Genomic DNA, 24,083 nt, shown 5'->3' with positions numbered 1-24,083 from the left:
AAAAACAAAACCAAAACAAAACCAAAACAGAAACAAACCCTTTTGACTTTCGTGTGTGGAGTTTTATATAACAAACTAGACCAATACGTATCAGAGCGCGATACATGGGCACCAGCTGCGTTACAGACTGACACATTCACACCTTCGTCTTATAAAACAAATATTTTTCTAAAATTGGTCTGCATCTCCTTGAGTAGTGTGTTCATTATTGGTCAATGTTGTGCAATAAATGTCTTACACTTCTGTATTTAGCCCAAGGTTGCTCGCCCACACTACCACTAATAGAGCACTTTGGGTTTTTCATTGAGCCCTGTACACCTTTCGGAAACTCCCGTACTCTGTGCATGGTATAACCACCTAGTGGCAATACCATATATAGAGCCAGCTTCCTAGAACAACTATTCAAAACTTCATTCAAACAAAAGTCCTCTCTGTTCAAGTAATAACGAAAAATATATTTTCAACACTTATTCAATAAGACTACAACCTCCCATTTCCCGTGTAGCTTATATACTGTATACAAGTTCATCCAGAGATATAAAGTAATTAAAATGAGACATGTAGAGCTTTAGGACAATCAAGTTAATCCAGTACATTATTGTGAGTTTTTTTAGACTCCTGCAAATCCTGAAAGGTCAAAAACTGTAAATCCATGGTCCTGCCTTACGACTGAAAAAAGGCCCATTTACCCTAATCACCAATTTGAGTAAGAGACCTTCTACGCCCTAGGAACAGATAGAAAAACCTCCATACAAAACTAACCTTCCAGCCAAAAACACCACAAGCATCTGCATTTTTGGAACCATTGAACAGTACTGTGGAATCACTACTTCTACACAGTGACTCAGGATTGCTTCCAAAACTCTGAAGCCTCAGTTCCTAATGTTGCCATGTGTTTCAAAGCAATGCACATTCCTGATAAATTCCTCAACTTTAAGGCTGCGGTGATTATGCAGAATTGTTATGTCACCAGAGCTGCAATCACAGGAATATTTTTTTTTTTTTTTTTTTTAGGGGGCAATCTCAGGGAGCCACTTTCAACAATCCAAAACTACCAATTAGGGGAATTAAAATGTTCCCCAAAATATTGCAGGCTTGGAGTTAGAACAGTAAATAAGCCTTCTGGGATGTTTTTAGGAAGGTTTCTCTTTTCCGCAAATATTCTACGGCTGGGTTTAGAATAGTACAGTTGCATCCCCAGCGTCAGGAAACTCTGCGCTGCCCTCAGGGAACAGTTAAATGGCAAGAGCACAGCATACCAAAGCTATACTGCTCCCTCACTAGTCACCGAAGGTAGGTCTTTAAAGAATTAAAATCGGACCATCTATGGCTTTGCTGCCATCAAAACCAACGTACTCCAAAAAGCAAAGTAGAAAAACTAAAATGTGATGGGTTCAAAACTTGCTCTGTTCTCTGCCACTTAATTATCTAGAGCAAAGTTACAGTCCAGATGTTTTAACGCACTATGAAATTTCAGAAAGAGGCCAGCCACATGCAAAGAAGTTAGTCCTGCTCCATAAACCGTTCAGCACGAACTACCGAAGCAGCCCTCCGACAGCTACAGAAGCATCCCAGACATCACTTTTGAGGACCATCACCAAATGGGTCCGGGGCTGCTTGTGTTTCCATTCAGAGGGGATTTTCTGGGGCCAGAATGTTGCTATTGGAGCACGAGCAAGTCAGATTGTCATATGACTAACCTGTCTGGGGGGGATAATAGGCAACAGTGCAGCTCCGGGTAATTACCATTGAGCAAGATCAACTCAAGCATCACCTCCACCATGGAACCGAGCAACTTTTCATGCAAAGGGCAAGGTTGAGCGCATGCTCACAAAGAAGCAACCAAGCAACACTAGAACGGACTTGGTCTCCCAATTATCTGAAAAGCTGTTTTTTTGTGGGAAGCTGGCTGTGTATATACTAAACCAAAGCAAGGTATAGTGTGCACAGAGTCCAGGGAGCAGATGATAAAGTAGATAATACTTTACTCTCAGTTTAGCAGTAGCTGGGTCGATAGCTACGCTTATCAGAGGGCAGTGTGGATGCATTTGTTGTACACACTCATTCAAGGCAGGAGCACGCTCAATGACTAACACCAGGCCAATGTTTGCAAAATTACTACTTTAGTAACTTTTTAGGAACAAAGCACAACTCAGTCACGGGTAAGTAAACTTTTCAGAATTGCAATACTTTCAATTACAGTTGGCAAAGGTTTGGATAAGCATTAAAAATACTTTACATGTGCATGAAATACTTTGCAAGGTCAAAGCTACATTGTACATTCTCAATGCAATCCTATGGGAGGAAAGACAGGTAAGTAATTACAGGTAAGCACTCGACTTACAAATTCAGTCAGAGGGTTTGACCATCACAGGGCAAGGGTTGGACCAAGGTAGGTATTGCACCACCAGCGGCACTGGGGCGGCCGGGTGCAGAAGTCACTGGGCCCAATGTTAGCCTATGTGTTATCCCAATGCGTTTCTATGGGGAATCTCGGTCACACACAGAGGCTGCAGGCTCAGTCCAGGAGGCTGGATGAAGGTGGCAACAGGCTTGAGAGGTAAGCTGGAATGCAGGGTATTCGGATCTGCTTTCATGGTCACCCACACTTTGTTGGTGTCACTTTTTCTAACTAGTCTGACTGGGATCCTGCTAATCAGGACCCCAGTCACTGTGCTCGCTCATTACATTGGACTATGGCAAGTACTTTGGTACGTTCCTAATTGACTACTGGTGTACTCTAAGTCCCTCGTATATGGTACCCAGGGCATAGGTACACCAGGGGTCTCCCACAGGCTGCATCATGTATTATGCCACCCGAGAGACCTTTCAAATTGACTCCAGGTCTGCCATTGCAGCCTGTGTGAGAGGGTGCTAGCACCACTCACCACAGATTTAAGATTACTTATATCGGAGGTCACTAAACTTAAAACCTATAAGTCACCCCTAAGGTAGGCCTTTTAATCCCGAAGGCAGGGTGGTTGACTTTAAGTGTGAGTGCCCTGCAATGAGCAGAACACCCCCCTACAAACCTAGGAGTCGATTCTCCCAGTTTTGCAAGTGCGGTCAACCATTGTGGACATCAAGTCAATTACAAGAGGTGTAACTATATATTGGCTGCACCGAAATCGGTCACGTTTGGTATCAATAATGTTGGAATCTAAACCAACACCGATTCCAGAGTTGGATGTAGGATCCCATGTACTGGGGGGTTCCCATAGGGAACTTCCATATATTCTAGGTACCAGCCTTTCAGGATCTGCCCACAAGCTAGTGCTGCTGCCGACCACAGACCCGATTCTGCCCTCCTGCTGCTGAGCCACGCTAGAGCAGAGGAAGGTAGAATAGGTTTCCTGTCACCGGGAGGTGTAACCACCTCCCAGACAGGACTTAGTGTATTGGACTGGGGGCGTTTGTCAGCACCGCCAGACTGGTTTGAAGAGCACATTTGGTGCCCTCCTTGCATACTCTAGTTGGAACCAGTTCAGCTCCCACTCTGGCATACAACTGGACAAAGGACATGGGAGCATCCCGCTCTGTCCAGCCCCTCCTCTGGGAGGGACCCCTGAATCATCCCAACCCTTTTGTTTGGGTACTTAAGGGCTTACCGCTGAGTGGCACTTCAGATTCGTCGAGGGACAAGATTAGATCTGAAACCACTTCATCTTCACCTGTCTGGGCACATTGGACTTCGCTTTGGGAACCAAGACTATCTGAGACTCTTGCTGCTCCTGGTCTCGTCGTACTGACAGTCTTCTGCGTCGTCTGTGCTCCATCCAGGTTCTTCTCCAGGCCTGTAGACATCCAAGATACCCAAAGGAATTTTCCTTGGAGTGAAGGAGTCACTCCCCTGCATCTGTAGGCACTGCAACCAAGTGGACCCATCTGCTCCTCTAGACGCCGAAAGGCTCAGCAACACAGGTGGTGGTGGTTCTGCAACTCCTGAGGCCTGCACGGTCTTCTCTGCAAGTTTGAAGTCAGTATCCCTCGTTGGAACCGCTGGAGCAGTACCACTGTGCACCAGATCAACTTGCCGTTGCCAAGGCTCGTTGACGTTCTCCAGAGATCTGCTACCAAGATCTTAATCCTCACCGCATTCTCTGCACTGCAGGCCTGCATCTTTGGTGAGCCTGTGCCTCTGGCCTGCAGGTCCTCTTCAGGGTCTTCTTTGGCTCCAGTGGGCTGTCCTGTTTGCTCAGGACCTGCTCAGACTGTGTTTTAGGAGTCCCGTGGACCTTGCTGGTCCCGACACTGCACCTTCTTAGTTTTCCTCATCTGTTGCTGCTGCCAAGACTTGTTGGTGCTCCCCCAAGACACCGACCCCCTGGTTCTCTACTTCTGACGTGCAACTGCTTGTGAACAGCTCCTGGTCTTCCAGTGTCACCTGGTCCTCACAGCTGCAGCTCCATGGTCACGTCAACTCTCCTGCATCTTTGTTCATCGATGATAATTGGTCTTCCGTACCTCCTGGTCACTCCCAAGTGGCATAGCCTCTGTACCCCCTGCTTGCAGATACTCCTCTTAAGGAATCCACCTTTGGATTCCTCAGGACTCTAACCTTATTCGCCAGCAGCATCTTCACTGAAGTCCTCCATTGTGGTCTATGGTGGTTTCCAACATCAATTCACACCTATGCACCTGGCTTCCCTAGTGTAGGTATCCTGGTTTTTGGGGTATCCACGTGTGGGGCTAATCCCCAACCTTCCATCTTCGACGGGGTTTCTTCAGGGTCTTCTGGGAAGGGTCCTTCTTAAAGACTGCAACCGCAACTTCCCAATTGACTTGTATTGACCTCGGAATTGTGTTTCCACTACGCACACGGCCTCCATGGGGTTCCTGTGTACTTGCCATGGGTGGTTCCTTGGGTCCCCGGCTCTTCTAAGTCTTCTAGGTTCAGTCTCGACTTCGGTTGAGGTTCGCATTCCACTTTAATAGCATATGGTTTGGTCTGCTACTGTATTTGTGCTACTTACCTGTAGTACTATTGAAGTATTGTGTGTATTGAGATTATATCTCCGGGTAGGAGATATTACAGTGTGTTCGTGTTTATAATAAATACATATTTTTATAACTACATTGTTTGGTTCTTTTTCACTTAACATACACTATTTGATTATGTTAGACCTGTCAGCCCTTTGGGTGGTCCCTCCTCATTATTTATTTTGTCCCACTTTTGCCTCAAACCCTGTTAGTATTTTTCCTTTTTGGGAACCACCAGACTTTAGTATTGCTGCAGATTCAGGGAGCCATTTTATCTACCCCTGGAACTTCTGTCTGAGGGCCTGGAGCACAAAATGGTGGCCACCTGTGACATCATCAGAACCTACTAGAACCTTCTGCAACATTCTGGAACCCTGTGACAGTTGGAGGCGGTTTGGAATGTTGGGAAGCTAAGCCAGAGTTGACAGTTGGAGCTGGCAGTTGGCACCCGACTGGTGAAGAGAGAGCAGCAGAAACCTGAAGGAGGAAGGAGTGAGGCAGCAGGGGTGGAAACTTGTGCCTGGAGTGGGGTCCATAAACCCACCCTTGATACTAGTCCCTACTGACTGAGCCCAGCCTGGAGCCCTGTGTGGGACAAAGCAAGAAAAACCATCTTAAGGACCTGGACAGCAGAAACAGGCCTTAAAAGTAAAGAACAGCAAGTACCTGACCTGGTTACTGGTAACTACCTGAAGTCCGACGTCGAGAAGCCTAGAGACCTGGAGCCCGAGGTGGAGAAGCGGCGCTGACTGGGAAGCAGACGTCGTACCCGGAGCCGCCAGAGGTCGAGAGGGGGCGCCGACGGAGGTCGTGGAGAGTACCAGAGGTCGTGGAGGAAGACACCTGAGGTCGAGTGAGCGGCGTCGACGGGGGAGTGAAGTCCGCCCTCCGGAGTCGCCGGAAACCGAGGAAAGGAGCACCGGAGGTCGGGAGTGGAGATCGCACTCCGGAGCCGCCGGAAGTCGACATCGAGCCAAGACTGCCCGACGTCATCGAACCGGAGGTCGACATCGAGCCGAGGCCGCCGACATCGAACCGGAACCGCCTACCGGCGTCGTCAAGAACTGTCATTGCGCCGAGGCCGCCGACATCGAACCGGAACCGCCTCACGGCGTCGACACGACTCCAGCGGCGTCGGAACTACATAAAAAGGGCAGTAAGTGGAATAGAGGGCGCCTAAGGCCCTGTGAAGCCCTAAGAGACCCTCCTAGGGGCTAGAGAGGTGCTGGAACCAGCTTGATTGTGCCAGGGGTGAGCTGAGACTAATACAGAGGGGTTGTGTAGTGTGGGAGAGCCAGATCTCTAGATTCCCCCTTGATCTACCTCAGTTTAGGCCTCAGCCTTGTCCAAGCCAGGGAGTATACCCCTCAGGCCATCCACCTAACCACAAGCTGTGACTGGGCCAAATCAGCCCATAGTATTTTAAATGTGATCTGATTTTACAAATGTCATTGTTGGCTGATATTATTTATTGAGGGTACTGTATTTATTGTATTTATCTAAGTTATTCCTGTGATGTATTTGTCCTGAGCTAACTTATTCCTGCACAGTATTTATTGCCTCACAGTATTTATTTGACCTGAACCTATTTATCGCACCTGTAAAGTGTTACTATTTATTTGACCTGCACTTTTTAAGAAGAAGCCTTGTGTACTGTGATTGTATTATTATTTATTTAATCAGCAACTAAGAGAAAAGAAGATAGAGATATATTTTCAGTATAATTAAGGTGTAGTGTCGTTTTTGGAACGGATGCACGCATGGTTATTGTGTGGGTATGTCGTATGCTTAACACGGTGCCTGACCCCTGACCACTCGAGCCAAGCTACCACAGTGTATGTCTGGGAAGACCCCATTACCACCACCCTTCCGGTGTGGGAGTGGGGTTTTTCTAACAGATTAGTACTGGTAAAACAAGTTGCTTTACACACCTTCTGGACTAAGCCTGAAAGCTGCTCTCCATAGCTACCACTTGGAGAGCTTTCTATGGTTTTCTAATACCACTAAAACAACCATATGGGTTGTCTAGATTGGCGCAGGGTGCTTCACTTAAGTGTGCACCATATACTAAGACAGCCGCCTACACAGATTAAGGCCTGGACACCGTCGGCTGTTTTCCCCAAGGTCGGGGGTTGAGGATGCAGGGGTGCCTTTTGGTGTTGGATTTTCTTTACCAAGGCAGGTCACAGTCAGGGGTATCCTTCGTGTGGAGGCTGCAGGTGACTTCATGGGGTTCAGGAGAGGTCAGCCACCGATTGAGCGAAGTCTGGATCGCTGGCGAGAGGTCACTGGACAAGTAAGCCACTCACTCGGCCGTGGGCATCAGGTGCAGAGTGGGCTGGGGTCACGAATACGCCTGGATCCGGAGTCCTTGGGGTGGTTTCTTTCCGCACATATCCGGTATCGATGGGAGAAAAGTGTCTTTGTTGAAGGCAACTCAGGTCCCTGGGGCTCCTGGAGGTTCTGGCTGCAGGACACGCTAGTTTATTGGAGCAGGGTCGCTGGAGGAGACAGCCACTTAGGGCTGGAGCCAAGTCAGCTGTCTTCTCCACTGCTGCACGGCTCTTCTGTCCTTCGTAGGTCCTCGAATCTGAGAAACAAGGTTCAGGGGGGCCCCTTAAACACTAAATTTAAGGGTGTTACTGAGGTTAGAGGGCAGTAGCCAATTGCAACTGTCCCTTAAGGCAACTGCACCATTCAGGTACCCCCTACCCTTTTGGGAGAGGGGCACATGCCTGTTCCTATTGGGCCACATTCTCCAACTCAAGATGAAGAATTTAAGAGAGGGGTTCACCCTCGCTTATGGCCACCCCAGGGATTTGCCAAGCTAAGGTGAACCTTCCTACTCTACTTACTAATCTTCGCCTGTCCTGCCGCCAAAAGTGGCGCTGGGACAGGGGGGCAGGCATCTCCACTAGTTGGAGCTGCTCAAATCAGCATAACACAAGGTGAGAGCCTTTGAAGCTCACCGCCAAGTGTTGCTATTTCTGCAAGGGGAGAGTTGGGAAGCACCTCCACCCAGAACAGGCTTAGTTCCTTACCACAGAGAGCACAAAGGCTCTCACCCCATGTGGACAGAAACCTGATCGGTGGTGGCTGGCTGGGCCAGTCAGCCAATACACTAGTAGTTGGTCATTTTTCAGGGGGCATCTCTAAGATGCCTTCTGAGTACAGTTTATAATAAATCCAACGCTGGCATCAGTGTGGGTTTATTATGCTGAGAAGTTTGATACCAAGCTTCAGTTTTCAGTAAAGCCATCATGGAGCTATGGAGTTCGTAATGACAAACTCTCAGCCCATGCACCCAAAATGGCTTCATTGCACTTCGTATCCAAGAAAAGTCTCAGGCACTGTAGGGGAATACTGCTCATGCAGCTATGCCCACATCTGTGGTATAGTGCACCCTGCCTTAGGGCAGTAGGGCCTGCCAGAAGGGTGACTTACCAATGCCAGAGGCAATAGTGTGTACGCATGGCACTCAGGTTGGTGTTTAGTCACCACCACACATAGCCTGCAATGGCATTGTGTATGTGTGTGGGGCCTCCCAGAGTGGCACAATACATGCCGCAGCCTTAAGGGACCCTCTCTAGTCACACAGCCCTTGGTACCACTGGTATCTTTTACAAGGGACTTATCTGTGGCCCATTGGTGTGCCAATTGTGGGAGCAATGGTACAGTTTTGGGAAAACAGGTGGTGGGGCCTGGTTAGCAGGGTCCCAGCACAGTCAAGTTTGCATCCGGAATCTGGCAAAAGGTTAAGGGGGTAGCCATGCAAAAAGGGGCACTTTCCTACACTTTTCCATTCAGAAGAATGCCCATGCCTGAAACCTTGAGACTTTATATACTTTTACCATTAATATCACTGAAGGATTTCAGAGGAAGTGTTACTGTGCCAAGACAGGGCTAGTTCTTTTCATGAGCCACTCTGCAAAAATAGGGTAACCCATCCCTGACCACACTACTGAAACATTAGCCATTAACACTTCCACCCATAAACTAAAGTCCATACACAGTTAAGCCACACCCAAACCACCTTGTCCAATCAGGGATTTGTGAAGCGCGCTAATCACCTTTGAGGGTCTCAAGGCGCTGAGGGGGGAGGGGGGGGGGGGGGGGGGGGTATCAGGTGGCCTGTAGTTTCAGGCAGGTCATGAGGCTCTTCCTGAATGTGTGCAGACGTGGGGGGGTGGGGGGGGGGGGGGGGGGGGGGAGAACGTCCTTGAGTCACCTGCTCAATAGAAATCCAGGTAAGCACCCCAACCTTCAGTGTGGATACTTACGCAGCATGCTGGCGGAGCTCCTCAATCTTGCCGCTCAGTTTCTCATTCTCCTGTTCAGTCTGAAAGAAACCAGTTACATAATGTCACATTTCTAAAAAAGATTTCGAATCAGACAGAATTATATCTTTAGGCAGAGGTATTCAAACATCTGACAGAATATCAGCAGGAGGCCCCCATCCACACTCTACCTAGAGATGAGTTACTGCTGGTAAATGCAGTTTTAAGCATTGGCATCCTTCAAAGATTCACATGCTTTAATATTAGTGTCAAGCAGACGGTACCCAATGTTCAATAGGAGCGTACATGTACAGAAACATTTGAAAAGTCAAAGTACAACATTTGCAACTCATTTTCTGACAAAGGCTAGCCAGTTAGAAGGACAAGCACCCATCTCTCTTCCTAAACAGGTTGCAATTGACCGCTTTGGCTGACCTGGTCAGACTGAGAATGCATCTATGAGCCACACTGTTATGAAGGAGACAGGATGGTCACTTGTGCATCTACAAAAGATGCCAATGTTGAAGAACTACACTTACAGGTAAATACATTTTTCCTTCAGCACTATTCCAATTTCCATTCAGATTTTCAGATATTTGACAGCTGAAGAAGTCAGCAAACACCTTTTCCTGCCCAGACATATACCTTGCAGAAAGATCTACATTGCTTTCTGTGGCCAAAAGTGACAATGGGACAGAATTTGTGGCTCCCAGCTTCAAGATATAGGACACTGTTGTGGTGTTAGCAGTTTGAATCATCAAAGTGTACTTCACATAAAAGAAACCCAGTAGGTCCAAGCTAACAGCCCTAAGCTCTAAGATTGACATGAAGTTTGGATTCTGACAGACCACATTTCCCTTAGATGCAGTCAGTTTAAATGCACCCTCATCCCAGTCGAAGCATCTTTCAAGAACATTTAGGGATTCAAGGGCTTTAATGCTCAGCCCGCCAATCGGTTGCCTCTTACAGTCAACCAATCAAAACTTTAGTCTTATTTTGACCGGTTATCTCAATATCCCTCCACATACAACTGTGCATTTATCAGTTACTGAAGCAGGCTCTGAAGAGTCATTAGAATGCATGACATGTAACCCAGTAACAGTCCCGGTGCTTAGAGATGGTATGATTGGCATTTGCTGAAACTTTTAACTTCTCCTTTGAAGTAAGAGCCTACACCTTGACAGGGACTATTCTTGCTTCCAAGAAAACAAAAGCCCTGATGGGTTTAGGGCGGACTTCTTGACAATTAGGGCTTGACCCAGTGTGGAAAGAAGCGAAGTGGTCTCTTGAACCACCCTTTACGCCAGACCATAAGGAGGACCCCTTATCAGCCAGTCGTCCAAGGTACTGACAAACCCTGGAGTCGTAGGCAGATTGCGCTGGAGGCAATGAGCTTGGTGAAGCACTTTGAACCAAAGATGGGCATTTACAATTAATCAGGGATGCTTCCTGTGAATGGGATGAATTATATTAAAATGGGTATCCTCCAATTCGATTGAGGCTAGAAAAATGACTTTCCCCCATGAAAGGGAGAATTTCCTGCACTGTGGCCATAAAGAAAATAACTTTTAATAACAAAATATTTCAGTTCAGTGGTCTTAAGTCTTAGATTGAATACCAATTATGTCACTCCATATCTTCATAGCAATTCTAATTCCATGTGGAGAAAACTCATTCCATTTATATCAGACGTATTCTGAAGGGGGGAGTGGGGGTTTGAATGTTGTCATGGATATATAGTCAACACACAAATTGCATACTTTGTTCATATCGCCTACACAGATTCACAAAGGAGTAGCTGAACTCAAAGAAGCCACCAGGGTAGCTGAAGGCACCAAGAGAGCTTGGAAGCATCCATGAGAAAGGTAGAAGGAATAGAATTACATTTCTGGGCAGATCATGATGGAGGCATAAAAGGAGGAGTAAGAGATTATGACTGACACGGAAGGAAGCCGGGATGAAAGAAAAAAAAACAAAAAAAAACCGGGAGAACGCGATAGGCATTAAGTGTAGATTCGTGACTATGCACCATTTGTATGTGGCCACTTAGCAGCACTGGCCGTGAGCTTTTAATAAAATCATTGTGCCCCTTTTCATTAAAAATTAATTACTGCTTTCACACAGGGAACAATTATAGTGCAACAGAGTACGCCCTGTCTAGTGGGCAAGATCTAAAAACCTAAACCAACAGTTACAAAGATATCGGGGCGGAGTATTGTCTGTTTTTGTTTGCCCAAATCCTTACTCCCCAACAATATCCAACATGCAGAGGTTGAGAAAGCTGTTCCAGGCTCACCACAATGACCCTCTCCAGCATGTGGGCAGTCTGCCCAGCTGCGTCACTCAGTTCACGGCACAACTTGCCATTCTCCTCTTCTAAGCACTTGTTCCGCTCCATCAAGGACTGGAGGTTTTCAGAGGGTGCCATGCTGTTTGAGAAAATAAAACTGAAGTGCTGAGACATTGGGCAAACAGACACACTGTTCTTGACAAAAAAAGACCTGTGCAAGTTCACGTAATAAGGAACAAAGTCAGCAAGTTAGAGTGGCCTATGAAATGTTCTGATCCCAACTCATGTTATTAGGTTCACTTCTCTGAAGTCTCAGCATAGAAGCACCTTGCAGCTGGCACTAGGCAGAGAGGCTATTACTCTCCATGAGCCACCGCCAGCCCTTCCACACATCCCTGATGTGCCCTCCTCTTATAACAACCACTGGACATCAGATTATCAATACCTCAGCTGGAGGTGTGGTGATTCAGAAGAGAGGACCACTCATCAGTAAAAGCTTGTAGCTGTACACGGGCCAGTAACGTTTAGTGAAGTGCTAGTTAATTGCATTCTCAACATATAAATGGATTGAAAAGCTGAATCCAACTTGAGATAACACCACCAGGTAGACGTTGCTTGTGCCAATTGCATCCCAAGCTCTAGCGATCACTATTCCTCTTGCACTATGGCAGCACTCAAAATCCACACACTTATACTTCTGATCTTCTAGATGGCGTTAAGCATTTTGAAAAGAGTCTTAGACAATCCTAAGTACATTCTTGTATTGTAATTACACTTATATAGAGCTTAAAGCCCAGACAAGGCACTGGAACACTTTATATAAAGCATCATGCTGTGCCAGATCACAAAGTTAGTGGTTCATTTCAGGGCTATTGGAATTAGCGGTGTGCTCTTAAGCAGAATATTCCCCACATTTGCTCCAATATATGTGTGGTAGATTAAACAGAGTTAAAGAGGATTCGAGTAAGTTGTGTGAGTTTACTCAAATAACGGCTGGTATTAACAGATGAGCTAGACTGAGAAATTGGGTGTGGTTGAATGTTTCAAAGAAGGACAGAAAATGATCTATGAAATGTGTGCATTTTGGAGGAATACAATAGAGATTAAGGCAAATGTACACAATTTAGAGTAGACTGTACTCAGAAGGCATTACGGAGGATAAGAGTGCAAGGAGAAGTGCATTTGAAAGAAAACTGTCAAACATTTTAAGTTGGGGTCAATTTTTCATGCAGGGTTTTAAGGAACAGGGGAAGCCTTTTGAGATGGCACCCAAACTCAGAATGCAAAACTGTAGACTAACTAACACAATAACATGTCAGAGAATGGGGCCACTGAACTCTCGTGTACAGTTCTGCTATTATATAAAAACCCAGAGCCTGGCTTTCCGTGTGCATGCAGAGTGCGTGTGCGTGTGCTCAGTGAGCACGTGACGTATGGTAGAAAGAATGTAGGAGTACTGAAGTCAGAGGGATCCATTAAGGATAACCTGGTTTAGAATAGTTCAAGATGGAGGGTGAAAATAGTTCCCTTGACAGTGGAGTGACACTGCCAGCATTTCTGTGGCTGCATAATGCAGACCCAAGGCACTGAAGTGAGGGAGAGTCCAGGACTAGCTTCAAAATGTCAAGGAAGATTACAGCAAGTCTAATTTTTCCAATTCAAACCGCTTCTTGAATTACTTCTTGTAAAGCATTTAAAGCGCCGCAGGGCTGTGTGCAGTATAAAAAATGTACACATTCAGACAGCTGTGTGTCCGCATAAGCAGTACAATCGAACTCACATACATTAGCATGCCCTCTTAGAATGTTCATACCAGCAGTGCAACTATCACTATAGGAAGTCGTGATGCTGAGGTGGCGTACAGAAGGGCTCAGGTGGTGGCAGAGATTGTGCTCTGGTGACATTCGCTCCAGAACCGAGACCCCATAACGGGTGAATAAGTACAAAATGGAGGAGGCAAATGTAGCTTCAGTACAAAGAAATCAGCACAATCTGGTGCAGCGTTTTCAGAAAAGCCTGTGCGCACAAGCTAAAAATAACTTTTTTTTTTTAAAGCAAAATTCTAATGTCAATTAAGAAAAGGTACGCCCAAGTGTTTATGGAGCACTTTTCAGGTTCACATTCAAGCTGCAGTCTCAAACATTCGAGCTGCTCGTTTTAATTGACTCACACTTTCAGATTAGTTGAAGACTGCTGTACCCACAGCAGCATACTAGCACAAAAGAAACACTACTGAACGCAGAGGAGAGAGGCATGCAAGCGACATTCACAAAAGCGGACTCCTAGACTCATTGCTCAGTACTTACTTGGACAGCACAGGCAGGGTGCCACCATGAGCTTGTAACAGCAACACCTGGAGCTCCTGGACCTAGACACATCAGAAAGTGTGAATAGCATATTATAGGTTTAATTCTATAAAAGATTTTCTTCGACCTAGTATTCAAGCCTCTGTACTACGATACACGCTTAAATATTACACACCTCTTAAAGAGCGCTTCAAACAAGTACCCACACTGCATGAATAGGTACCGCATGACTGGGTATTCAAAAAGGCAGAAATAAACTGAACAGGTGTTACCGCTCTCCAAACATTCCATGGATAAATAATTTAGTTTAAACTTGCTCTATGCTTTCAAAATCCTGTATACAAATTGTTTCTCTGCTCGGGTCAAAGAGCAGCAATACATTCAGCTTCAACATTTCAGTTACCCATCTAGTTTGCGGGACTCCAATGAGTAGTATCTACACTTGCATACAAGGGAAAAAAAATCATTCCCACACTCCGAAGAATACCTCCATGCAGGGCGCAGGTGGACAGGAGAACACTATTCCATTCCAAATCAGTACACCGCCTTTGTAAGCACACCCACCATCATTTGGCTCATTGATATCACTCTCTAGCTAGCGTTCAAGAAGGTCATCAGTTTTGAAATCTAGATTAACTTTGAGCCAGTGCAGATTCTGAGCGCTATCCTTCTTATGTATATAATCAGAGCATCTCCTAAAGGAGGATCACAATCCTGAAATTTGTACTTCTAACGGAGAAACAGGTTACTCATTGCGAAGCAGCATCTACAAAGAGAATGGGCTGTTACAAACACGCTGTAGAAAAAGCACCAGAACTGGAGAGAGCAGAGACCCACCCCTGAAGTGAAGATCAGCAATATCCTCATTGGATCTACACTACGATTCTCCGACCCTGTTCAGAGTTTAGCGACAGGAATTCACCTTTATAGTACTACCACTAGAAAACCTAGCTCCGACACTCTGGACTGTGCTGCACCAAACAGTTTGGAGGATCCAGATGGAATGGTGGGCTAGGGGATACCTGCACCTAGGCGGGACACCTCCTGAGGTAGCTATGCATTCTAGAAATCACATCACTATAAAAAGACATGCCGCGAGACCACAACGCTACAACCTTTTAGTGGACACAAAATCCTCATGCAGGCAATAAAAGGTGCCAGTACTTGGGGAACATCTGTGATAACATTACAAATATGTAATCAGTCACTGAGACCAGTATCTACTTAGGTGACTGCTTGCCCAATAAAGGAATGAGCAACAACTGACAATTGGAATTAAATTATAAAGAACAAACATTTTTTTTAAAAAACAGTCCAAAGTAGGCACAATTGGTGATGCCTTCTCAGGGCGAAACCGGTCCTAGGTTGCTTGTATTCCAGTTATGGGAGGGCCTGGTCGGACTGTTCTCATGAGGAGCAGGGTGAAGGCTGACCGACATTTGGCTGGGTCTAAACTGAGGTGGCATGGAGGGTGAAACGATGGAATGGGAGGCAGCCCGAGAGATTGCCAGTAGCTGAGATTAATTTCAGCATCTCATTCAGCACCTTGTTGGAGTGAATCTAGGTCGCAACCGATTTTTAATTACTCAGGTATAATCATGGATACATTTCTGAAGAGTTTACCAGAATACATAAAGTCTTATCCATTGTAAACTATCAACCTGTGTTTCAGAGTAGTTTGTCTGATTTCAACACTACTGTGCCGCAAACGTGTACCTCAGTGGAAGGAAGCGGTTATTTCTATTCTCAGACAGTTTCCTTACAGGGCTCAGGAAGTCTACCTGGCGCGACTCCCAAATTACTGAGGTTCTTAGAAGACTTAGTTGTTGAAAATGCTGCAATATAGAGAGAAGCACAGTATACCTGCAGCTTCAGGCGCTGGAGCTCAGCAGACTGAGGGTCCAAGTTGATGACTGGTTTGTTCTTTATCTGCCGGGCCCGGTCTGCATAGCGCAACGTGTTTAACGTCTCCTCCATGTTAGAGTCAGCAGGACTGACACACGCGATCATCAAAGTGTGGCTGTTCCCACCCAGGGAGTCTGAAGAAGAGACCAATGTTCGATCACATAAATCCAGATACAGTTCTTTGCATCCATTTTTCCACAAACAATGCAACAGTAGTTAACTGAAGTCCTAAACGTGTGTACACCCATCAATGCAAATAATTCCAGTATTATGGTTCTTTTAAAAATCAGCACTTACTCAGAATTTAGAACTTATCAAATGAATGACTCCAGCACAGTTCAACATAATCCATTTTTCCTGTAGTTCACACAGGGACAATTTAGACAGCAAGCGGTCCACTGGGTAGAAGTAAGCACAATACAGACAGGCTCTGACCTTGTAACAGCCTGGTCAGCTTCGAGTTTCTGTATGGGACGAAGCTCCCCTTCTTATTTTCTTCTCCAAGCGCACTGATGACATTGCCAAGGCACAGTAAACCTCGATTGATGTTGATCCCTGGGTGTACAGAGAAATACCATCAACATGAAGGCCAAAGCCAAGTCACAGCAAGCATTCACTATGAAAAGCAGCCTCAGGACACGGTACAGCAAGAAATATATACAAAATCAGTTCTCTCCCAGCAAGGAGAAGGAGCACAAAGACTGCATTTGAATGAAGGGGAGTTCAGGGAAATTAAAGACCGGTAGAAGACTTAAGGAAAGCAATTTCTAGGCATTGCAAGTCTCCATGGCGCAATAAACAGAGAACGTAAATACCAAATATAACTTGAGCACGCATGCGAGTTTCGTGACTAGGGGCAGCAGGATGAACACATTTCCATATGGACTGGGCTGCAGAGTTGTTCTTTTGACAGAATTGCTCCTGAGGGTTGTGCCAAATGATGTTACTTGCTGGTCATTTACAACTATTTCAGGGCAGAGCATTTCATGGGCAAGGCAGCAACATTTGTTGCTCTAGTTTCCACCTACTGCAAACTTGAGCAGCCCCAACACTTTGCCTTTATCGCTGGACTAAGTCACATAGTTAAGGGCTACTCTCTGTTGTGTAATGTAGGGACATCAGTTGGTAAAAAGCAGTGCTGCAATTTAGAAATGCGTTATTTGGCACCAGCCCTTACAGAAAGTGCCCTCTCCACACGTGCCAAAGCGCTGCTCTTGGGAGCAGGAAGTACAGGTAATAAGGTGGAGCGCATCTTACTAGCATACAGAATGCATCGCTTTGGAGAGCTTTTTTTTTTTTAAAGCTCATCCTCTTCCCATAGTGTTAATTACAGCCCTCGCTTTCACGAACCTTCCTTCAAACGATCTCCCTCTGCCTTGGTCTTTTTCTGCCTTTCGGATCCTGCCAAGTCCACCAAATGCAGCTTGGCGCGAAAGCTGCTGGTTCTGTTAGGGAGCAAGACAAAGAAAAGCAGCTCATGCATTTGGTTTGTTTATGTCCTTCATCAGAACAAGAAAAGAAAGCGACAACCGAACCCAGAAGTAGAAATAAAAGAATAGGCGGGAGGAGCAGTTCCTTTGACCGTTTATATCCACAAGCCAGAGCAATCATGAAAATGTTCCCCATTTCAGTGTAGGGACAGTAATTTGTAACTTTATCAACCCCATCAGAAGCCGTATAAAATCTTGCAGTATGGGTTGACAACTCTTCTTCCCAACCAATCAGAGCACTGACCTGACAAGGGCTTTGTTTTTGGAGAGCTTGGATTACAGCAATATTGTCTGCAAGCGTGGCCCGAAAAGCACCTAAAAGTCAAGCTACTGCAAGAGTAGGCAGTCAGTGTCACAAAATTAAAGGCCTGTACTGCTCCCAGCAGCGGAAGGAACAAAGTTACAAATTCTCAGCACCATGTTTCATGCTTGGCTAAGCCTCTACCCAAATAGCAATAGTTTTAATTTATAAAATAAACTTGCAGCCAATAGAGGTCAAGTCGGAGGCAGGACCATCTGAACACAGCTCAGTCCAGCATCTCAATAATGAGAAATTAATCATCCTGGATTAAAAAACTCAAGATCAACCTCTTTAAGGAAACAAATATTCTATCACAAAACCGGTGGTACTAATGAACAAAGGGAAGAGACCCAAACCAAGATCCCCTGAATGCAGTTCAAACCCAACCGATGCTCAGACCTGAAAACCTTGCATGAGAATTGTGTAAATCCAACCCTGGCTGCACACAGCCTTGGGCCATGCACTGTGGGGGTTTGGCTACAGGGTCTGCGGCCAAACCCCACATACAGCCAAACCCAAGCTGCGCTGTCCTTCGGCCATGCACAGTGGGGAGTTGGCCACAGAGCCTGGCCCTGGGGACTCCTTCGCCCAGGGCCAGTTATTAAAATCAACAGGGGCGCAGCCCTTCCCCTCGCACAGCCGTTAACAGCCTTGGGGACCCCATACACCCCCACGGCCACTCAAAGTAACTTACCTTTGGTAACGCTATATCTGGCAGACACAGTCTAGCCGCAGATTCCTTAACTTTGAGTTCTCCCCAGCGCCAGACTGGATCCGCAAGTTTTTCAGCAGTACCTCTGCGTGCTGGAGTCGTATGGCTCCGCAGTGACGTAGTCTCCTGATAAGACGTCAGTGGAGCCATATAAGCCCCCTCCAGCGCGCGGACGTCAGTTTGTTCGGTGATATCTTCTGCGTCAGAAAGCGGAGCCATTACAGAAACTGGTTGTGGAAACCGTGCCAAAAAAGATTAAAAAGTCTTTGAAACATTAATAACGAAGAAACAACAAATGGTATGTGAATACCAGACATGGATTTTTATGAAACCCCCAATAAAATAAATAAAACAGAGCTACATGAAATCCTGCGCCGTGGTGAATAACCCCCATATGAAGGAAGAGACCATACACAATAGACCATTTATCTGTGGTAATGAACGGCATGGCAATAGTCAAACAACCTTCAACACCAGGCTGTTTGTTGAACCACACCATTATGTGATATATTGACATTACCAATGTCAAGGTATGATGAAACCAAGAAGACTTTCAAAGAAAGAACAAATACATTCATACTGGTGTGGCACCAGAGTGAAATAGAAAACCCACCCTCACTCTACCAACCACATACATCAGGAAAGGGATGGTGTTGCAACATCTAAACAAAAACTAAGTGGCTAGGGGAAACTGTTTGTTTAACCCCAACATAGATTGAGATGGTGATCACTGGTAAACAAACCCCGTACTAAAAGGGTATAACCTTTACCTCAAAGGTCATTCGCGGGGAGGTTGGGCAAGACGTTAAGGAATCTGCGGCTAGAATGTCTCTACCAGATATAGCGTTACCGTAGGTAAATAACTTTTACATTTGATAGAGACATCTAGCCTCAGATTCCTTAACTTTAATACCACAGCTATAGGCCACTGGAAGAGGGTCTGCAAACTAATCCTACAAAAGTTTTCAGAGAGCAGCTGTGCGCTCTATAAATCCGGGTAACATAACATAACATTAGCCGGTCAAAGCCAACAACCGATCAATACATGCAAGGATAACGAAACAAGAGCTTGGCTCTTAACAGAAGGAAAAGGGTTGAAAACTGTTTAAGAACCATCTGTCAGAACACAGACCTGAACCCCTGTCCCCTAAAGGGGCAATAAAACTTGAGGACCAAAAAGGTCAAATGTACGATAAGTCATAATATGCATTGATCAATAACAAGGAATCAGAGAAAGAACTGTCCTGATAAAATCCCAAAACAGGACTTCCATATAGAAATAGGGTGGGTACTACGTCAGCAATACAATACCGTAGGCGACTTGCCATAACGCGGTCTGTCATAAGGTGGCCTAAAGAACGGACACCACAAGAATATAACAGTCATGATTCCTCACAAGATGAGAAATGCTGAAAGTAACAAGTACATCCTCTCCAGAAGACGGGAAAAGTGGATCAGACAGAATAACGTATATCAAGATCATAGGAAAAAGAAAAGCCCATTATAAAAGTCTCTAAGACTTTCATGGATGATTGCCAACCAAATAACTTTTGTCTTGAGACAAGTTGGACAAAGCCTTGCATCACAAACCTTGGGCTGACAACTTACCGCACCACAAAGTGGAGCAGGGATAGGTGTTGCCTGCATGAGGAGATATTCAGGTCTAAACTAGACCCTTTTTTTACCCTTAAGGCAGAACTTGCAAGCAAATCACGTCCAAAAGCATGCAAAGTATATACTATGAAGAGATTGAGCAAGTTGTGCGTTGCTCTAGTTCAAAGAATTAAACATTCATAACACATACATAGTCCGCTCAAGAGGAGAAAAACTGCACTAAATACACTAGTTGAGAAAAAAGACATAGAAGCGTGTAAATGTATCGGAACCCCCAAGAGGGTATCACAAGTGGAAAAGAGGTTATTTGTTCACTATCATAGCCCTTAAGAGAACATAAAACGAAGTCCAAAAAGGGCGAAGCTGTATATCAGAGATCTATAGTGAAGAACTATACTACAAAAGTAGTATTTCTGAAGAGCTATACAATATCAAACCAGTACCCCACGTAGAGTAAGTCACAAACCCAATAAGGAGTATAACCTCGAGACCAAGCTCCTCTTCAGAGGAAAACGAAGAATAAATAACCAGCTACACTGCTGTAAATGCCATCCATAGATTTCAAAAAGTCAAATCTGGAGACAAATCTTCATGATATGCAAAAAGACATAGCAGAGGTACGAAATAATCCTTAAACATAACCACAGCAGTGGATACATAAACAAACAAAAGACCCAATAAGGTCAAATTACAAATGGGCAGCAATGAGGCGTTGTACTGCAGAATCAGCATGGCTGTCAAATAAACAGGCTCCATCAAAGGGCAAGTCTTTCAAACTCTCTCGAACATTATCAGGAAGTCTGGACTAGCGCAACCAAGCGTGTCTACGGAGTGCAATTGATTGAGCCATAGCTCTGCCAACAGAATCTATGTCAATCGCAGATTTAATATAACATTTTGCTTTCTCACAGCCATCCTGCACAAGCTGAGAGTTCAGCCCTAACCCCTTCAGAAGGGGGGGGAAGCAGTTTGACAGAGTCCCACAACGTATAGGAAGCCCTTCCTAAGGCTCAAGATGTGTTCAATGACCTCAAGACCAAACCGGTCAATGCAAAGATATTCCTGCCACACATCTCCAACCAACTAGACTCTCTACCTGGTAGAAGCAAAGGAGAAACCTCCAAACTTGGGGAAACTGTAGCAGTTTGCACAACAAACCCTTTAACAGCAGGCTGTCGAGAAAGACAAGCAGGGTAGTCCAGAGCACGAAGAGGACTATGCAAAATGGCAAGATAAACAGAAATACCAGACGTCGGCCTTGCTCCAGTACCCAGGAGAATGTCAGAGAGACTCTAAAGGTTCAACGCCTGTGACACTTTGATGAAGCAGATCTAGTAATGGGTCAGATGACAGTCACCAACGGAAGCTGCAATTTTATTCCAGCAGCTCTTAATCGTCTCAGTGAAAGCTGCACTAGCCTCATTCGCCATTCGGGGCTGAGGAAGCAGATCATAAGACTTTTGCAGACTACTGTCTCCACCAAATGTCGCCAAAGAACCTCCTACCTAAAGCTGACCAAGACCAACAAAGTGGTCGACATCACCAGTATCTGCAGAGTATTCTTCCAATGCCGGAGAAATAGCAACTCAACCAGCTTTGTCCTCAATTTGTAAAGGAGAAGGTGCAGGAACTGTAGTGGCGTCCCCAGTGCATCATTATCAACCTGCATCATGAATGTGGTCTACAGCGTCATGGCGGATCGATGTCACCTAGACTCCAAAACGGGAGAGAAGAGCAGTCAACAACTTCATTCGCCTTATACAGCACCTAAGCACCACATATAGATGAAATGCAGATCAAAAGGAGGCATCTGTCTAGTACAGGTCTTGAAGATCTTAAAACCTGAAGGAATAGGCACAGTGCTCCTAGACACAAAAAGGCTTTGAAGGAGGCCAAAAACAGAAGGCCAGAGTAACCGCTGCTCTGGATCCACACTGCAACGCGGAAAAGAAGAAACTGAGGTCTGCGCTGGAGGGCACTTGTATGGCTCAGTCGACGTCCTATCCGGAGACGTCACTGCAGACCCCTACAATGCCAGTCCCCCGGCGCGCAGAGGTACTGCTGAAAAATTTAAAGATTGTCTGGCGCCTGGGGAGTATTCAAAGTTAAGAAATCTGCGCCTAAATGTCTATCAGAACAAGCATTTGCAATGCAATGAACAAGTTACTTACCTTCGGTAACGCTTTTTCTGGTGGATACAGTATCTGCCTGTGGATTCCTCACCTTGTGAATATCCCCTGCGCCAGCAACATTCGGAAACTTTTGTAGCAGTCCACGCCGATGTGGTCGAAGACTACGTCACAGAGACACGGCTCCGCTCGCGACTCTGCTGACGTCACCGGCTCCATAAGAAGACCTCATCTGCGTGATGACGTCAGTTCCGCCCCTTTTTTCCGTGCCTTCGAGGCACACGGACGGACTGACAGCAATATGTACATAAACAGTATACACAGTACACAATATGCAGATCAACACACACAGTGTGGAGAAGAAACATCAAAGCACTAGAAATAACATAATGCCCTTGACAGTCATAACACATTGAAACCATCAATAGAATTACAGCCACAGAATCACTGGTATAGAAGGATGGACAACGGGGAGGCGGGTGGGTCAGTGAGGAATCCACAGGCAGATACTGTATCCACCAGAAAAAAACCGAAGGGAAGTAACTTGTTCTTCTGATGGATACATCTGCCAGTGGATTCCTCACCTTGTGAATAGATTCCACAGCAGTCCCCACTCCCGGAGGAAGGTGTCCATCCCGCTACACCAGAAAATCCTGAAGGACGGAACGAGCAAAATGTCCGTCCCTCCTCACCTCGGTGTCCAAGCAATAATGTTTCGCGAAGGTGTGGAGGGAGGCCCAAGTTGCCGCCCTACAAATGTCCTCCACAGGAACACCCCTAGATAAAGCAGACAAAGAAGACTTTGCCCTGGTAGAATGAGCCCTCAAACCCTCCGGAGGCTCCTTACCAGCTAGGGAGTAGCAGATCTTGATGCATAGTACAATCCATCTGGAAAGGGTGCGCTTGTGCACCGCACGACCCTTTCTGCAGCCAGCAAAGCCCACAAAGAGCTGGTCATCAATCCTGTAGTCTTTTGTCCTGTCCAGGTAAAAGCTCACCGCCCTCTTAGGGTCCAAGCGGTGAAGTCTCTCCTCCTCCTTGGAAGGGTGTGGGGGAGGATAAAAGGAAGGAAGGGTAATGGATTGCCCCAGATGGAAGGGAGTTACCACTTTAGGCAAAAACGCAGCCCTGGTCCGGAGCACCATTCGTTCAGCATGCACAGTCAAGAATGGGGGTTTTGAACTAAGAGCTTGAAGCTCACTTACCCTCCTTTCCGAGGTGATTGCAATGAGGAAAACCGTTTTAAAAGACAACAACCTCAAGGGACACTTATGTAAGGGCTCGAAGGGAGAACCCATAAGATAAGTCAGTACAAGGTTTAAGTCCCATTGAGGTACAATAAAAGGAGTAGGAGGAAATTTATTTGTGAGGCCCTTGAGAAACCTAAGCACAATAGGTGATTTAAACAAGGACGGCTGATCCGGCAGGCATAGGAAAGCCGACAAAGCCGATAAATATCCTTTAACTGTAGCCACAGCAAAGCCTTGCTGAGCAAGAGAAAGGGCAAACTGCAAAATGTTAGACAAACGAGCCTTCAAGGGATCAATTGACCTCTCTCCACACCAGAGAACGAATTTAGACCATCTATAGGAGTATATGGAGTTGGTGGAGTGTCGCCTGGCCGATAAAATAACATCCACCACATCCGGCGGGAGAGAGAAAGAATTCAGGTTGCCCCGTTCAATCTCCAGGCATGAAGGTGTAAGCTCTGGAGGTGGGGGTGTAGAACCTGACCCTCCGACTGCGAGAGAGGGTCTGCCCTCAAAAGGGAGACGGAGCGGAGGGCACGAGGAGAGGTGGAGAAGATCTGTGTACCACACCCTTCTTGGCCAATCCGGGGCGATCAATATAACTTGGGCCCGGTCTTGGCGAACCTTCCTCAGAACCCGAGGAATCAAGGGTATGGGAGGAAACGCGTAAAGGAGTCGTGAGCCCCAACTAAACTGAAACGCGTCCCCTAACGCTCCCTGCAACGGATACTGGAGACTGCAGAAAGACGGGCAGTGAGCATTCTCGTGAGTGGCGAACAGGTCCACCCGAGGAGTTCCCCACATCCGAAAGACGTGACGAACTACCTCT

General features: G+C 46.0%; 1 protein-coding gene across 3 annotated transcripts in view; it reads right to left on the bottom strand.

Moving 5' to 3' along the window:
- The window catches only part of KIF4A (kinesin family member 4A), a 286,675-nt gene that overhangs the window by 186,225 nt on the left and 76,367 nt on the right, over positions 1-24,083 (bottom strand). For all 3 annotated transcript variants that reach the window (XM_085608378.1, XM_085608380.1, XM_085608379.1), the window contains exons 7-12: positions 17,109-17,203; positions 16,194-16,313; positions 15,717-15,892; positions 13,854-13,915; positions 11,554-11,686; positions 9,261-9,319 (exon numbers count right to left, since the gene is read on the bottom strand). In XM_085608378.1, the coding sequence (XP_085464504.1) occupies positions 9,261-9,319; positions 11,554-11,686; positions 13,854-13,915; positions 15,717-15,892; positions 16,194-16,313; positions 17,109-17,203 (645 nt within the window). The remainder of the gene's footprint in view (positions 1-9,260; positions 9,320-11,553; positions 11,687-13,853; positions 13,916-15,716; positions 15,893-16,193; positions 16,314-17,108; positions 17,204-24,083) is intronic.

Source organism: Triturus cristatus, chromosome 5_2, assembly GCF_964204655.1.
Source record: "Triturus cristatus chromosome 5_2, aTriCri1.1, whole genome shotgun sequence".
Lineage (NCBI taxonomy): Eukaryota > Metazoa > Chordata > Amphibia > Caudata > Salamandridae > Triturus > Triturus cristatus.
Note: the sequence above shows the minus strand (reverse complement) of the source record. Positions and strands in the feature narration are given on the sequence as shown.